The 17262-nt window shown below is 41.9% G+C and overlaps 1 protein-coding gene across 5 annotated transcripts in view; it reads left to right on the forward strand.

The window, feature by feature from the left end:
* Positions 1-17262, forward strand: part of COBL (cordon-bleu WH2 repeat protein) — a 273155-nt gene that overhangs the window by 114159 nt on the left and 141734 nt on the right. For 4 of the 5 annotated variants that reach the window (XM_036863045.1, XM_036863042.1, XM_036863046.1 and 1 more), the window contains one exon: positions 2768-2842. The exons of the other annotated variant lie outside the window; for it this stretch is intronic. In XM_036863045.1, coding sequence (XP_036718940.1) covers positions 2768-2842 — 75 coding nt within the window. The remainder of the gene's footprint in view (positions 1-2767; positions 2843-17262) is intronic. 5 annotated transcript variants of the gene reach the window in all.

Here is a 17262-nt window from a genome sequence, read left to right on the forward strand (position 1 = left end):
TCTTGATTCTCTGTCTTATTACTGATTGTGTGTGTTTCCCCCCCGTTTCCGTGTGTCCTTTGAAAATCTCTGCTCCGTGTGTGTCTCTACTTAAGATCTTCTGTGCCCTCACCCCACTATCCTGTCCCCCTCCTCTTCCCTCCTCCCCCATCCTTTCCTCTCCTGCCAGAATTACTTGAAATTACAGATTCAGTTTCACATTTGAATTTCCCTTCACTCTCTTAATGTTGGGTTTCTGGTTCCTGTCATCTTTTTAAAAAAATTTTATTGAAGTATAGTTGATTTACAGTGTTGTGTTAATTTCTGCTGTACAGCAAAGTGACTCAGTTATATATACATATATTCTGTTTCATATTCTTTTCCATTATGGTTTATCACAGGATATTGAATAGAGTTCTCTGTGCTGTATAGTAGGACCTTGTTATTTATCCATCCTATATATAATAGTTTGCATCTGCTAATCCCAAACTCCCACTGCATCCTCCCCCCACCCCTTGGCAACTACAAGTCTGTTCTCTATGTCTGTGAGTCTGTTCCTGTTTCATAGATAGGTTGGATTGTATCATACTTTAGATGCCACACATAAGCGATATCATATGATATTTGTCTTTGTCTGACTTACTTCACTTAGTATGATAATCTCTAGGTCCATCCATGTTGCTGCAAATGGCATGATTTCATTCTTTTTGATGGCTGAGTAATATGGCTTCTGACGCTTTGAGGTCAGTTGGCTGGGACTGCAGGCACCGCTGGCCTCTTTGGTTCTCACAATTCTAATTCACAGAAAATCTACCCATTCCTCACACCAAGAGCTCAAGAGCCCTTCTTCTTGTATCTTCCTGCTTTTGAGACATGAAACTGCCAGCGAAGTCAGTAGAAAATCTAGAAGTGCCTTTGTTTTAAGCAGAATAAGAGCCTAATGCGTGTGGTGGTTTGGCAGCGTTCTCCATGAGAGTCTGAAACACCTGTGAAAATGCCACCGATGGCGAGGAAGCCTGGTCTGTGGGTCCCAGGGGCTTTCCCTCTGCCGTACCCCATCTTTCTTCGGTCTTAGACTGGCTAGAACTGTTTTTCCTTTCTCGTACACCTCATCTTTCCCTCTCATTTATTTTATTTTATTTTGCGCTCAACTGCCCTTATACAGTCGTAACCTTACTGGATTATTTGTTGTTTTGGGCATTAACCTTTTCCTTCCTTGCTTCTCTCTGTTTTTATTGTTTGAGATGCTGTGCTAAATGCACCCTCCTTTAATCATCTATAAACCTGGTGAGAGAGGCATTATCAAGCCCATTTTACAGGTGAAGAAGCCCAGGCTGCACACTCTGAGCAAATCCCAGGGCTAGTGTTGCCGGAATTCGGACCCGCCTGTCTTTCCAGAGCCATGGCTCTCACCGTCCACACACTGTACACTGCCTGGCAAGCCTGGGTCTCAGGTTTTCTTCATTAATAGCAGGAGGGTTTGGAGGAAATTATTTTTTATTTTTAAAATTTTTATAAATTTATTTATTTGTTTGTTTTTGGCTGCGTTGGGTCTTCGTTGCTGCGTGCAGGCTTTCTCTAGTTGTGGCGAGCGGGGGCTACTCTTTGTTGCGGTGCACGGGCTTCTCACTGTGGTGGCTTCTCTTGTTGCGGAGCACGGGCTCTAGGCACGCGGGCTTCAGTAGTTGTGGCTCGCGGGCTTAGTTGCTCCGCGGCATGTGGGATCATCCCAGACCAGGGCTCGAACCCGTGTCCCCTGCATTGGCAGGTGGATTCCTTCCCTGGCAGGCCACCAGGGAAGTCCTGAGTAAATCATTTTTTAAATGATTTCTAAAATCCTATGATGCCAGATAGTCTACACATGTCTGAGAGCAAAATACTAAGAATGGAGACATTTAAAATTAAAGTGAGTCTTTGTTATCTACTTAAAGGAAAAAACATGCATATGTGTGTGTAAAATCTCAATAGAGAATATGCTTAAAAAGATATCATTTTGGCTGAAGTCAATGAGGGCAAATATCCTTCCTTGTTTTAAAACTTTGGTATTTTAATGTTCTTTCAACGTGATAACTTTCATTTTGACATTACTTATTCTCCTAACCAAGTAGTTCTGAAAATACCTTAGAATCACCTTAAGATCTAGTGTAACATTTGGATTCTTGGGTCACATCCCCAAAGATCCTCATTTGGGAGGGCAGGGTGTGGCCCAGAGCTGTATTTTCCAGGGCACCTGGTGGTTCTCTGTCTGGAGGTCACCACACCATCAAGGGAAACCTTCTTTTAAACAATGAAGTGAGATGTCATTATTGTTCACCTTTTGTGGGTAGGGAGTGAGGTATTTGGTGAGTTACTTTGATGTGTATCCAATCAATCAGCAATGCAGTGGTAAACTGAATTTAAAACCTAGAAATCCTCAAAACCTACTGAATTAATTGGTTTCCGGAGCTAATTGATCAGCTCAGACCCGCTGCTGTTTTCATATTGCATCTCTTCTAAGCAAAAGAAATGCTCTGGGGAAAAAGACAAAATGAAAGCTCATACTCCGTGAGTCATGAATTTCAAAACTGTGGTTGTCAGATCTGTGAGCACTGCTTAGGGGCTCTTATAGAGCAGCTTTCAGGTTCCTAAACTGAGGAATCGAGGCCGTGGATTACAGCTGTTTATGCAGACGCTGCTGCCCTGAGGGACGGCCAGCCTGGCGTGGTTTGCTTTAATACTTGCTAAGGACAACTGTTCTGTGTGACCCTGCTCTCACCTGGAGGTGACGGGGGTCCTGCTTCTGTTCCAGGCAGAGCAACTCAGGCAGCCGGGGGCGGAGAGCGATGAGGACACCACCAAGTCCGCACTGGGAAGGGACTCGAACGTGAGTACTAACACCGCAGGGGCTTCGCGCTAACCTCGTGGGGCTTATGGCGGCTTTGCACCACCTTCCGGGAAATGAAATTATAGATTAGTTTACTTGTTTTTTGTTTTTGTGGGTTTCTAAAAACTAGATAGATGCACAAAGCGTCATGTGGCTTCTTTTTTAGTTGCCCATGGTACATTCAGAGGATGAGCAAGTATGTCACTTTCCGAATGTGTTAGCTTCCAGTTCTCCAGCCCCAGCCGGCGTGTTCCGGAGGGCCCTTCATTAGAGTAACTGAGTTACAGCGTCCGAAGCCACTTCCCTGAATTCTCAGGAGCAGCTGATGGTTTTGGAGCCACACAGCCTGTTTCCTAAATTCTGCAGCCATACGTTGAAAGAATTTTTTTAAAACTTTCTGTGCCCTCGCATTTCAAAGTTGGCATACAAAAAGCTTCTTCATAATTTTAAATACTTGAAAGAAAATATTTCATAGCGTCTTCTAAATATTGACATTTTAAATGTATCTAATAAAGTTTTATACCAAAATCACATAGATACATAGACAAATCACATAGACAAACTCTTCTATAACAGTAAAACATTTTGCATTATTATTCTTTTTCTTCATTTCACATTTCCATACTGGTCCCATGTAAAATTGTATTCTATTCAATATATATTTTGTTTTCAAAAGTCTGTTTTAAATAGTTGAAATGAAATGTGATACAAAACAAGAATGTCTATCTAAATTAGATTTTTAAATTTCATGTGATCATAAAACTGTGGGTAGGAAAATATTCTTCTAGATTGAGTTATTACAATTGCAAATAAATAAAAACAATATAAATATATTACAACTGCTGATATATAATTGTTAAGCATGAAAAGGAAATCTTTCTTGAAAAGACATCTTTTAATAAGATGAAAGGTAATTTTAAAATTTATTCCATATACCCATTAATGAACATAATTTATGGATAAAACCAGAAAAGCTTCAACATTAATCGTGTGACTCTGCGTTTTTATTGGTTTAAACCCTGAGGAAATATTTTACATAAATAAGTACAAGAGGATGAAAAAGTTTACTGCTATAAAAGTGCCTTTCAATTCTTTGAAGTCCTTCTGGTCAATCACATAGTGATCTATTATCAAATATTATTTTGATTGATCTTTTATCTGTACCTGACTAGGTTCTCGTTTAATTGGTCAATAGCCAAGATTTGGAAGCCATTTGACTTGCCAGGGGTGTTGTTACTCAATCACACTAAAGTTATTGACTTCTGGGAGGTATAAGAAAAACACTTTATCAAGATTTCTCGGATAATAATTACACTCATTACTCAGAGGCACTTTCTCTTTTTTTAAAATAATGTTTGAAGACATCTCCCCCAAAGGAACAAATACAGTAGAAATCAAATAATATATGTTGTGAAAAAAAATTTTTATTCATAAAGTATTATATACATATAAAGGAGTATTATCATTAAGTGTGATATAGTTTCTGAAATTGTATAAATTGTTTCTAGATAATTAAAGTAAATCAAAATGAGCAATTTGACATTATACTCTTCTTTTCATTCATGTTATATTTTTCAGAAGTCTCAAGTTAGAATTACATGTGTCCCAGCTACTGATTTTACTAACATGTTTATATGAGCTAAGGGATAGCAAAGCTGACCATTTTTAAAAATTGAGATGTAATCAACATACAACATTGTATTAGTTTTAGGCATACAACATAATGATTTGATGTATGTATATATTGCAAAAGGATTACCACAATTAAGTTTAATTAACATCCATCCACCCAAAAAAAAAATTGTGACTGTGTGTGCTGATGGATGTCACAGGCACTTTCTAAACCTAATATATCATCAGTAAGTTTTGAGGAAAATGACATATTGTCAGTTTTCACTCAGGAAATTGACATGTTGTCAGTTTTCACTCACTTTTGCCAAAATAGTGTTTTTTAGTGAATGTTAAAAATCTCATCCCAAACTTTTAAGTCTATTTTTGTCAGGATCTTAGGTTTATAGATTTAGCCCATTCAATTTATGGAGAATGTCTGCCATATAAATTAATTAGCAAAATGGGCCCTTATTGTCCAATCAAAAAGCCAAATCACATTTACTTTTGGTTAAAAACAAAAAGTCAAGTCATATTTTTAATTTGAGTAAGTGTGTTAATATGTATCCTCCTGACAATTATCAATCTCAGTTCTGAATCTAAAGGTAGCTAACTATAGAGTCTCAGTTTCTCATCCATCACTTTAAAAACATAGGAGTTTAATGCCCTGGACTTGATGCTGTTTTCCCTTTTGATTCCCATATTTTAATGCTCTTTGAAAATCAGCTCTCAACTTTCCTGACAACCAAATCTTGCTGGTTTCCAATAAGAAGGATTTAACTCGTGGTGGGAACTCAGGCCGGGCTGGAGCCTGGGGTGGCCGCAGCTCGTCCATAGAAACGCATGTGACCAGTATTCTCATCCGACCCCAAATTAACCTGAGTACAATTACATAATGAGAAGGTCTCTTCTTCAGCTGTATAATCTTAAGCAAGTCTTTCCTTGCCATAACCACATCAGCAATGTGCTTCTTTGCTATAAAACAGACTTAAATCCACTGAGAATGGTTTAAAATGTCCGTGCACTCAATTAGTCCGTAAGGCTTATCTTTTGTCAGCCTCAATTTTGGCCACAGATTGTTGGAAAATGTCTTCTAATATTTCACACACTCTGCCAGCAAACTTTGTGTTTGAGTAGAGGATCTGTTAAACTACCCTGTAGGGCTTGACTGCTCACACCTCTTTGGTTATTACAGCATGCCAGGAGTTACTACTTTTTCTACAGCAATGGATGGTAGCATAAGTTTTGCAGTGGGCGTTGCTAATTTGTGTGAGATTTTTTTTCTTACTAATGTAGCCTAAGAACACATTCATGACATGATAGACAGATGATAGATAGATAAACCTAGGCAAAAAGTTCATAGGAAATATCCAAAGCATTTATGAGGAAAATCATAAAATTCTACAATTTTGTGCAAATGGAAAGACGGGCCATATTCTTAGATATGAAGACTCAACATCATTATGTCATCAGGTTTGTTGTAGAGCTAAGTGAACTGATTACACAGAGCAGTTTAAGGGAAGCAGGAAGAACATTCAATACAGATATGGAGTGGTCTCTAGGATTTTTTTTTTTTCATTTTTTAAAATCATGTGTGACTTTTACTAGAAATCAAAGTCAATAAAGGAATCTGCAATGTGGTAGATTAACTCTTCACCTGGAAATAAGAGTTTACTGGGTTTGAAGTCCTAGGGCAGGATAGCACTTAATAAAATACTGCTGGCCAAAGAGGATGACGCCCACGGCTGCCACCACCTGCCTGCCTGTGCCAGGCCCGTGCTTAGTTACATAATCTCGTTTCATCCTTCCCACATCACTGTAAAGTAGGTGCAGCCTTCCTTACGCAGACGCAGAAATTCCCAGCTTCCGGAGGCCAAGTGGCTGGTCAAATCCGTTGATGTCTGCTTTTGTTTCGCAATGTTTTATGTTCATGTTTATATTTCTTCATGTCTGTGATGTCTTATCTGTGTTTGAGATTATGCTTTCCTTTATCAAGCAAGCTGGTGATGTAACATTTCTTAAGAGCGCTGCTCCTGTTTTTATACATTTCCCCAAGCCCTTGACTCCTAGCTGAGTGCAAGCACCTGCCCTTGGGGTGTAGAGCTGAGCTTTTATTCCCAAGCAGCAGAGGGGACCTCTCTGTCTCCCCTTTTTTCATCTGTGTGACGGGCACAACGCCATCCACCCTGCAGCATCCTTGTAAGGATTAACAAGTATAGAGCTCGGCTAATAACTTTAGGAAGCATTCTGAAATGGTGAGTAAACTGCATCAGAGCTTCACTAGGAACCTTCCAGATAGTATTGTTATTTTTCCTTGAGAAAATGCAGCTAGTTTCTTATATTTGTAACCTGAAGAGTCGGAAGAGAATAGATTTAAAAAAAAAAAAAATAGGTTTTTTTTAAAAAAAATTATCCTAAGGTATGTAGATAGCCAAAGTAGTCAGATCTTTCCTGGAAAGATTAATTTTATGTAAACTAACGTTTAGTCTATTCCAAGATACATTTTCATTTTCTTAATCAAAGGACCCTTGAATCAGAGTGAATATAATCACCTCACGAATAATTTCAAGCAGTTTTCCTAGAATTCGGCATTTTCCGGGAAACTGTCCCTTCTCTGTGCATGCGTGGCGTCCCACAGATCTGGACCCTGAGACACATGGAGGGAATGTGGTCAGGGTCCACTGGATGTGATTAGCGGCGAGGTGGGAACGGTCCTCAGGCCTCGGTCTCCATCCTCTGCTGTCTTCCTAAGTCACATAGACAGCAGTATGAACTCTGCACCTTGATGGAACAAGACACCTGAGCTCATTTGTAATCCAGCGCACAGGAATGCCACACGCGCAGAATACCGCAGCATCTGGTAAGGTGGTAAATAATGCTCTGGTGTAGGAGGAGAAGGACCCGAGTTCTTAATCCTGCTTCTGTTATTAACTCTGGGATTTTGGGCAAATTGTAAAATGAACCTGTAGTGACTGACCTTTTATAGGCCCCTGGCCTTCATTTAAATGCTATAAATTTGACCAACCTAAAAATTTATCAGTGTGAGCCATACCAGATACCATTGTGTTGCTTATTACCATTGTTATAAAATCTTCTGGTGAATGATTTTTAAAAAGCATTGCCTCAATTTTAAAAAATCATCTGGGGCCATGTTTCCCCCTGTTCAGGCAATTATGGAAGGTTTCCATCATCCTAGGAGTTGCTCACCATGTTCTGAAGTGATTCTCAATCCAAAGCCTGAATAAGCTTTTGGGGTCCAGGTTGAAATGTCCCCGCAGAGTCATCTGGCCCGGACGGAGGCAGCTGCTGTATTGAAGTCCTGCCCTTAGGAGCCCAAGAAGTTGAGAGGCATGCCCATCAGTAACATGACACTTTCAGAAAAGGTTATTAAAAACTAAGTTGTAAAGCAAGTTCCATAATTGAGTGCCCTGAGTCCCATGCTCATCAGAGAGCCTGTATTTCTCCCCGGCTTGCACGGGTCTGTTAAGAATCCTGTCCCAGGGTAAGAGAGTGTCATGGACATATATACTCTACCAAATGTAAAATAGATAGCTAGTGGGAAGCAGCCGCATAGCACAGGGAGATCAGCTCGGTGCTTTGTGACCACCTAGAGGGGTGGGATGGGGAGGGTGGGAGGGAGGGAGATGCAAGAGGGAAGAGTAATGGGAACCTATTGTATATGTATAACTGATTCACTTTGTTATAAAGCAGAAGCTAACACACTATTGTAAGGCAATTATACTTCAATAAAGATGTTTAAAGAAAAAAAAAAAAAAAGAATCCTGTCCCAAGCGGATGATTAAAGAGCTGGCCCCCCAAAATGAGTGTTGAGTCAGATCCGCCACAAGGGGGCAGTGTTTTTCCAGACACAGCAAGTCCTGCTGAAACTCCTGGCCTGAAAAAGCTAAAATTTGCTGTTTTTTGAGCATTCACAAAATCGAGGGCTGAGCCACGTTTGGGATGTAGAACTAATTTTTGTTATACATCCATTTTGAAGAGATATTTTAAAAATCTAGTGTATACCTTTCAAAAATGTTTTATATTCAAGATTATAAAATAAGTACCATATGGAAAGTTTTAAATGGGGAGTGAGGGAGTCACGTGGCATGCCAACAGCCCAACACATTTTCTCGTCACTTTGTATGTTCTCTTGAGCCTTTCTGGTGCCTAAGGCCAACTGTGATGTACACAGAGTTGTGCTTTTTTCCTTTAGCGTCATGTCATTTACAATTCGCTCTGGTACAACAATGGTCTCTTAATGTTTTAAAGGTTGTGTGATCATCCAGGAAGAGGGAAAAGTGTGGCTTTTGTTTCTGTTTGCTTGAATCTGGATTCTGACTTTAGCACGTACAACTCTGTGACCTTTACAGCCTCCCCTCCCCCGTGTGTGCAATGGGTTTGTCATCACTCCCAGGGCTCCTGGCACTGGGAGGGGCTTGTAGCTGGCGCTTGCTAAGCTGCATCACTCTGCCCCGTTACTTGTTGCTTTTTTCCTCTGGAACTATAAATAATGAGAGGGCCATCTTCGTCCCCAAAGCCCATATTCATTTGGGGAATTTTCCTTATAATAGAGACTTGCAAAGGTATTAGGGAATCAGAGGGTGAGACAGTCTTATGGCTTTCAAGACAACACATGTTTTCACGTTGCTTCCCGAAAGGGTGGTGCCACCAGCAACAAATAACAGTACTTATAGCCACTCAGTTTTTCATTTCAGATCCAGTGTCTTGGTTATGAAACTTCTATCAAAGAGTGGAAAGGATGCAGACCCAAAAATGTAATTTAGAAAAATGATCCTAAACTTATTTGCATACCTATTTGCCCATTCACAGTAGTTTTTAAAGTTTTCATGTCACATGCTCTCCAATGCAAATCTGGAAACTGTCAGAGGAAGGTTTTGTTTTTAAAGCCTCAAGGAATTTTTTTCCAAAACACTGGATTCTTAGAATGGGAATAATATTTTCTAACTAGAGCCTAAAAGGTTGATTGAAGGGCCTCATGCCAATACTTAGTTCTCAAAGTGAAAACAAGAAATGTAGATGTTTAACCTCTCGGCTGAGGATTCAATGTTTGTAGGGAATGAGCGGTAAAAAATGTCTATTTCAAAATACTGATTTTCCTCATTTTCCTTAAAACATGAGTATCTATTTTTTCCTAATGTCTGTATTTCTTTTGTGACCTTCTCCTGCCCTTGGATGGACAAGCAGAGATCTGTAGAATTGCAGTTGCCTGCACACGGCTTGGTTGAGTGAATGGCATTCAAGTTGCTTCTCAAACTAGGTGGCAGAGAGAAGCAGACCCCTGGCCCCTCCATGCCCTCTCCACTTGGGGAAAAGGCAGCTTGTCATCCCGGTGGCTTAGCCCCAAACCTTGGAGGCCCCCTTTGCTTCCTCCATTCTCCACGCTCCATCTGCCATCCAGCTCAAAGCCCACCTGCTGCCTTCAGAATACATCCCGAATCCCACTGCCTTGCTCTTCCCCGTGGTCACCGCTCCTGCTGGCCTCCCCGTGGCCTCTCTCCCAGCCTCGTCCATGGCCCCCCTTCTGGCCTCACTGCTTTGGGTGCAGCCTTGTGCACTTAGCAGGCGGAGCGAGGCTTTGTGAAGGGGGATCCTGGCCAGACGCCTGATGACCACTGCGGTGGTGGCCTCGTCTCACTCAGCCTAAGACCGTCCTCCACAACCTGCCACCCGCAGACACTCTCCCCACCTCCTCTCATCCGGGGAACATCCCCCCGGGATTCTGGACAGGCTGTTCTGGAGTCTCAGTCCAGACTGACAAGTGGTGAGCCTGGAGCCTCTCCGGGCGTGTGCATTCAGCTTCTCTCAAATCCTTGCCCACCTGCTTCATTGCACCCGCCCCAGCGCTGTGCTTCGTTTTCTTCCTGAGCATGTCTTGGCCCCTGAGCTCCATGCTTTTCTCTTCCAGCTTCTCCCAGTTCTTACAGGCGGGATGGCAGTGCAGCTGGGGCTGCCACCTGCCACGCCCCCTCTGTTCCAAACACAGGAGGCCGCTTGCCTCTCCCCATCTGTTCGCCGAGCGTCCTCCAACCACTGCACGTGTGTTCGAGGCCCTGCCCCCAAGGTGACCTGTATCGGATGCCCCCTGGCCTGGTTCGCCCACCCTGGAGCCTGGGGACCTCCTGAAGCCCCCCACACCCCGGCCTCCTCCTCCTCTCCTGGTGTGGTTTGGGCTGGATTTCTCCCTTCACTGTGGCCTTTGCTGCCTCTTCCCATCTTGTCATATTTTCTTGATTTCTCCATCTTAAATGTGTCCCAGGTTGACCTCGATGCCTTCCTTTACTTCCTGCGGGGCTGATTACAGGTCTGCACTCCTAGTGGTCGTGGGGAGGCCCTAACGTCCCTCTGCTCTACCGGTCAAGGCTCCCCCCTTAGACACAGACCCCGCTGTCAGGGCCTCTCCCCTTTGCAAAATGTTGGTATAGTTCCAATTTATAGAAAGTTGCAAAATAAAATAAATAGTCATGAGTCATCCACCCACGATTAACAGATGTTCACATTTAGCCCAATTTGTCTCATGTCTTTTTGAGAATTTCTAAGAAATACGGCAAATGGAGACACAACTGCCTCTAGAACCATAGCAGACCCCTTTCCCTTTTCCTTCCCCAGGGATAACAGCCCTTTCGAAGCTTTTATATTTTAAAAGTACAGTAAATGGTTATATGTTCATAAACGGTGCACAGTATGTCTGTCTGTTTTAGCGACGTATGTAATGATTTTCCAAAGTCTGAATCTTTTTTAAAATTGTATTGAAGTATAGTTGATTCTCAATGTTGTGTTTAATTTCTGCTGTACAGCAAAGTGACTCAGTTACACATATTATCTATTCTTTTTCATATTCTTTTCCATTATGGTTTATCACAGGATATTGAATATAGTTCCCTGTGCTCTACAGTAGGACCTTGTTTTTTATCCATCCTGTATATACTAGTTTGTCTCTGCTAATCCCAAACTCCCACTCCATCCCTCCCCACTCCTCCCCCTTGGCAGCCACAAGTCTGTTCTCTATGTCTGTGCATCTATTTCTGTTCTGTAAATAAGTTTATTTGTGTCATATTTTAGATTCCACATATAAGTGATATCATATGGTATTTGTCTTTCTCCTTCTGACTGACTTCACTTAGTATGATCATCTCTAGGTCCATCCATGTTGCTGCAAATGGCATTATTTCATTCTGTTTATGGCTGAGTAGTATTCCATTGTCTATATGTACGACACCTTAGCAAAGTCTGAATCTTCACTCATAGAATAAGAAAAGTTAATGTTGAGAAAAACACAGACAAGGAAGGACAGAAGGGAGTTGGGGGGAGAAAAGCAAAGGAAGAAGATGCAGGGTGCCTCACAAGTGATCCCTCTCCCCTCCGCCCCTGCCCGAGCCCCTCTCTGGGCAGATTTCACCAAGGCTCTGCTGTAGGAGACCAGGGGGCCACCGGACACTTGGGCTACAGCGAGGAGCCAGGCTACGCCCTGCGTTCAGGAGAGACACACACAGGGGTGCCCCCCACCCCGCGCTGCTCAGACTCCAAGCGCAAGGGCATCGAGGGGTCTTGTGAGAATTCTGACTTAGGGGGGCCAGGGATGGGGCCTGCGATTTGGCATTTCTAATGAGCTCCCAAGTGAAGCTCTGCGCTGAGAACCGAGGCCCCGAGCCCTGGCTCCTGGGTGGAGAGGTGGAGTCGGGCTTAGAGAGAAGCACACGGAGCGGAGGGGCAAGTAGGGTCTGCGCTGGGACCAAGTCTGTGAGCTGGTCCACAGGGGACGTGGGGAGGTTGTGCTGCCCACAGAGGGGACGGGCCGGGTGCTCCCGGACGTGTGCGTGTGCAGGTGTGCGCATGTCAAGGGCAGTTTGCAACGACTCTAGATTGGAAACACACTGAATATATGACTTCCTGCTTCTCAGTGTCCGACCCTCAGTCTGGGGTGAGAAGGACCAGAGCTTTCTTCTCATCTTGCGGTCGGAATGATGCCCATATTTACCTGGTGAAGAACGTTTGCTGCCCCAGATGACTCAGTGTGCATCTATAATTACATCATAAGCGTAACCCTTGAAGGACAGCCTCCAATGAAGCCTAAGGCTTGCTCGTGACGTTTCCTGCTGGGTGACCCTAGTGAGCCTGGCATCTCCTTTTGGAGGAGACGCTGAGATCAGCTTTCCGGAGGCACCGTTCAGGAATTTCAGCACCGAGCTTCAGACTGAGATAATTTGATAAACTTGGACAGTACCCACTGATTGGATATGGGAGATACAAAGGGGAGAAAAACTAAGAAAAGTAAAAAGGTGAGAAAGGAATGTTTTGCCTCTCTGGCTCGCATAAAATATATGACATAGATATTGATAGATATTTGATCAGAGTATTTGGTTAAACTATAAAAATACATATTTAGTGATATTTCCTAAGTGGTTTGTCTTTGCTATTTGTTTCCTTTAGCATGATGGATTTCTGTCATATATTGTCTGGATGATTTTCTAGCTTTATAACAAAAATACAAGCAAATCATAAATGCAGATGGTTATGCAGGTTGCTTCTTTGAAAATACCATGATTTACAGAAAAAAAAAATGTGATTTTCACCTGCATCTGAATTTCCTTGCCATCTCTGTCTTGGTGTGAGGTGAATGCCATGTGGTTGAGTGGAGGGGGCAGAGTGGATGCTAGCATCTTCATTACAGGTGACACAGGCCCTCCTCCATGTAAGTCACCATAATGGGACCTAGAACAGATTCTAAACAACTCATGGAGTAGAACTTAAATAGTACCAAGCAGATGTCACGTTCCTCCATTCAGGCTCCCTTAAGTCAGGCGTTTACTGGCTTTAGTTGCCAGTCTGTCCAGCACACACTACGTCTTAGGTATCTGGCTCTGAGTATTAATTTATGGGGAAAGAGGTTGAAATCTGTACAAATGAAGCTGAGAGTACATATGAACCGTGCAGTCTTTTCATTACCAAGGAGAGCTGTCTTTAAGCTCTATGAGGGCAAGAGCCATTTATTATTACTATTATTATTATTATCATTATTATTATTATTATTATATTTTCATGACTCTATCCCTAGCAACGAGGGCGGTGCCTGGAACCAAGAGGAGGGACCTCATATGTGCCCGCTGAGCGTGTGCATGACATGTTCAGAGCACAGCCAAAGAAAACTGATTTCTGGTTCATTTTGTTACTAGAGACAATCATTTAGTATAAGCAGAGTCAGATTACACACAGAAAAAAGAAAGTTATTAATGATGAAGTTTATATCCCAAGTTGCCCAGCGCTATAAGTTTTATGCAAAGATTTTGAATGATTCCCTCCCTGGAGAGAGGAGAGTAGAAAGAATTTCAGAGTAGGAGATGGTGTCCCACACTTCTCTTGACAGTTTTGGAAAATTGTTGCTGCCCCCTCCTCTCCTTGACCTGCACGTGTAGGTCAGGCATTGGGAGGACCTGGCAGGCATGCCCATGGCCACCTTTCCAAACACCTGCCAGACACCAATGCTACCGCCTGGCCCAGCCTGTTCTAGGACACACTCGGTCGGAGAGGAGGGCCGGTGCTCCGCAGCCCATGGGAGTCCCTAAGGCAGAGGTGAGAGAGAAGCTTCACTTTAGTGTTGCTGATGGGTCACAACAATATGGCTGTTTGGTTAAACAACGTTGTGCTGAGGTCTTGCTTCCTCCTGTGGAATAGCACCTGCTCCACGGGAACTGCGAATGACGTTAGCTGTGTGGTACCTGTCACCTGACGCTCTCAAAGCCCCTTCCTATCTTGGCCCCCGTGATGCTACCCACGGAGCAGCAGTGGCCCCTGCAGGTCCCCAGAGGGGAGGAGAACTTTGCTGTGCTGTCAGGTGCTGTGCTGAGACCGGCATCCCCTGCCGTCATGAGGATGTCATGCTCTACCCAGGCTGATGTCTGAGGAGCGAGGTAGAAATAGTATTGGGGGGATTTACTTTACTCTTGAGAAACTGAGACTAGAACTTAGGGTGCTTTGGTTACAGATGAGAAGATGCAGACCATATGCATATCTATTTGCTGTCAGATAATTCTTGGAAATCATACTCTGGATGATGCAAAGTCAGCAGGACCCATGAGTCAGGTGAGTTGAGGGAGGCTGAGTCTAGAGCCTTGTTCCAGAGTAGAATAAAGCTATAGAGCCATTTCTGAGCTGGATGTGGAGGCAGGTTATGACCAGGGGTCAAGGGTTAAGAGGTCTGAAAGGCTAGCTATGGCCACTCCCATTAAGGGGAAGGGTCTGTTGCAATGTGGGGCATAACACATTGGTCTATGCTTGTTCTACATTGTTAGATCCAAACAGTCACCTTCTCAGATTTTCTATTTAAGACTACTGTTTAAAACGGTAGGGAGTCCAACAAACAAAAGTCTAGGACCAATCGGCTTCACTGGGGAATTCTATCAAACATTCAAAGAAGAATTACACCAATCCTTCTCAGATTGTTCCAAAAAATAAAAGAGGAGGGAACACTTCCAAACTCATTTTACAAGACCAGCATTACCCTGATTCAGACAAAGACACCAACAAGAAAAGAAAATTACAGGCCAATATCCGTGATGAACATAGATGCAAAAATCCTCGACAAAATATTAGCAACAATACATTAAAAGGGTCATGTACCATGATCAAGTGGGATTTATTCCAGGGATGCAAGGAGGGTTCAGCATCAGCAAATCAATCAATGTGATACACCAGATTAACAAAATGAAGGATACAAATCATATGATCATCATAATAGATGCAGAAAAGGCATTTGACAAAATTCAACATCCATTTATGATTAAAAACTCTCAACAAAGTGGGTATAGAGGGAACGTACCTCAATATAAAAAAAGGCCATATATGACAAGCCCACAGCTAACATCAAACTCAAGGGTAAAACTGAAAGCTTTTCTTCTAAGATCAGGAATAAGACAAGGATGTCCCCCTCACTACTCTTATTCAACATATTATTGGAAGTCCTTGTCAGAGCAGTTTGGCAAGAAAAAGAAATGAAAGGCACCCAAATAAGGAAGGAAGAAGTAAAACTGTCACTATTTGCAGATGACATGATATGATATATAGAAAACTGTAGAAACTCCACCAAGGAACTGAGAGAATAAATGAATTCAGTAAATTTGCAGGATACAAAGTCAACATACAGAAATCTGTTGTATTTCTATATAGTACTAATAGCAAACTATCCGGAAGAGAAATTAAGAAAACCCATTTACTAAGTGCGTGTTAAAGAATAAAATACCTAGGAATAAATTTAACCAAGGATGTGAAGGATCTGTACACTGAAAACTGTCAGACATTGAAGAGAGAAATTGAAGAAGACAAAATAAATGGAAAGATGTCCCATGCTTGTGGACTAGAAGAATTAATATGGTTAAAATATCCATACTGCCCAAAGCAATAGACGGATTTATTGCAATCCTTATCAAAATTCCAATTGGCATTTCCCATAGAAATGGAAAAAGCAATCCTAAAATTTGTATGTGACCACAAAGGACCCCAAATAGCCAAAGCAATCCTGGGAAAGAAGAACAAAGCTGAAAGCGTCATGCTCCGTGATTTCAAACCATATCACAAAGCTATAGTAATCAAAATGTTATAGCATTGGCATAAAAACAAACAGAGCAATGGAATAGAACAGAGAGCCTAGAAGTAAACCCACACATATGTGGTCAATTAATTTATGACTAAAGAGTCAAAAATATACAGAAAGAATAGTCTCTTCAATAAATGGTGTTGGGAAAACTGCAGAGCCACATGCAAAAGAATGAAACTGGACCCACTATCTTACACCATGTATAAAAATGAACTCAAAATGGATTAAAGACTTGAATGTAAGACCTGAAACCATGAAACTCCTGGAAGAAAAATGGGTGGTAAGCTCCTTGACACCAGTCTTGGTGATGACTTTTTGGATTTGACACCAAAAACATAGGTGACAAAAGCAAAAATAAATAAGTGGGACTACATCAAGCTAAAAAGCTTCTGCGCAGCAAAGGAAACCATCAACAAAATGAAAAGGCAACCTACTGAATGAGAGAAAATTTTTGCAAATCATATGTTCAATAATGGGTTAATATCCAAAATACATAAAGAGCTCATACAACTTGATAGCAAAAAAACCCCAAACAATTCCATTAAAAAGTGGGAACAGGATCTGAATAGACATTTCTTCAAAGAAGACATAGAAATCACCAAAAGACACATGAAAAGATGCTCTACATCACTAATCATCAGGGAAATGAAAATCAAAACCACAATGAGATACCATGTCACACCTGATAGGATGGCTTTTATCAAGAAAATAAGAGATAACAAGTGCTGATGAGGATATGGAGAAAAGGGAACCCTCATGTACTGTCAGTGGGAATGTAAATTGGTGCAGCCACTATGGAAAACAGCATGGAGGTTTCTCAAAAAATTAAAAGTAGAACTACCATATGACCCAGAAATACCACTTCTTGGTATTTATCCAAAGAAAACAAAAATACTAACTTGGAAAGATATATGTGCTTCCATGTTCATTGCAGTATTGCTTATAATAGCCAAAATATGGAAACAACCTAAGTGTCCATCAGTGGATAGATGGATAAAGAATATGTGGTACATATATTCAATGGAACATTATTCAGCCATGAAAAAGAATGAAATCTTGCCATTTGCAAGAACATGGATGACGGACTTTGAGGGCATTATGCTAAGTGACATAAGTCAGACAAAAAAGACAAATACCATATGATCTCACTTATATGTGGAATCTAAGTAAATAAGTAAACATACAAATGAGCTCATAGATTCAG

Source organism: Balaenoptera musculus, chromosome 9 (assembly GCF_009873245.2).
Source record: "Balaenoptera musculus isolate JJ_BM4_2016_0621 chromosome 9, mBalMus1.pri.v3, whole genome shotgun sequence".
In the NCBI taxonomy this organism is placed as follows: Eukaryota; Metazoa; Chordata; class Mammalia; order Artiodactyla; family Balaenopteridae; genus Balaenoptera; species Balaenoptera musculus.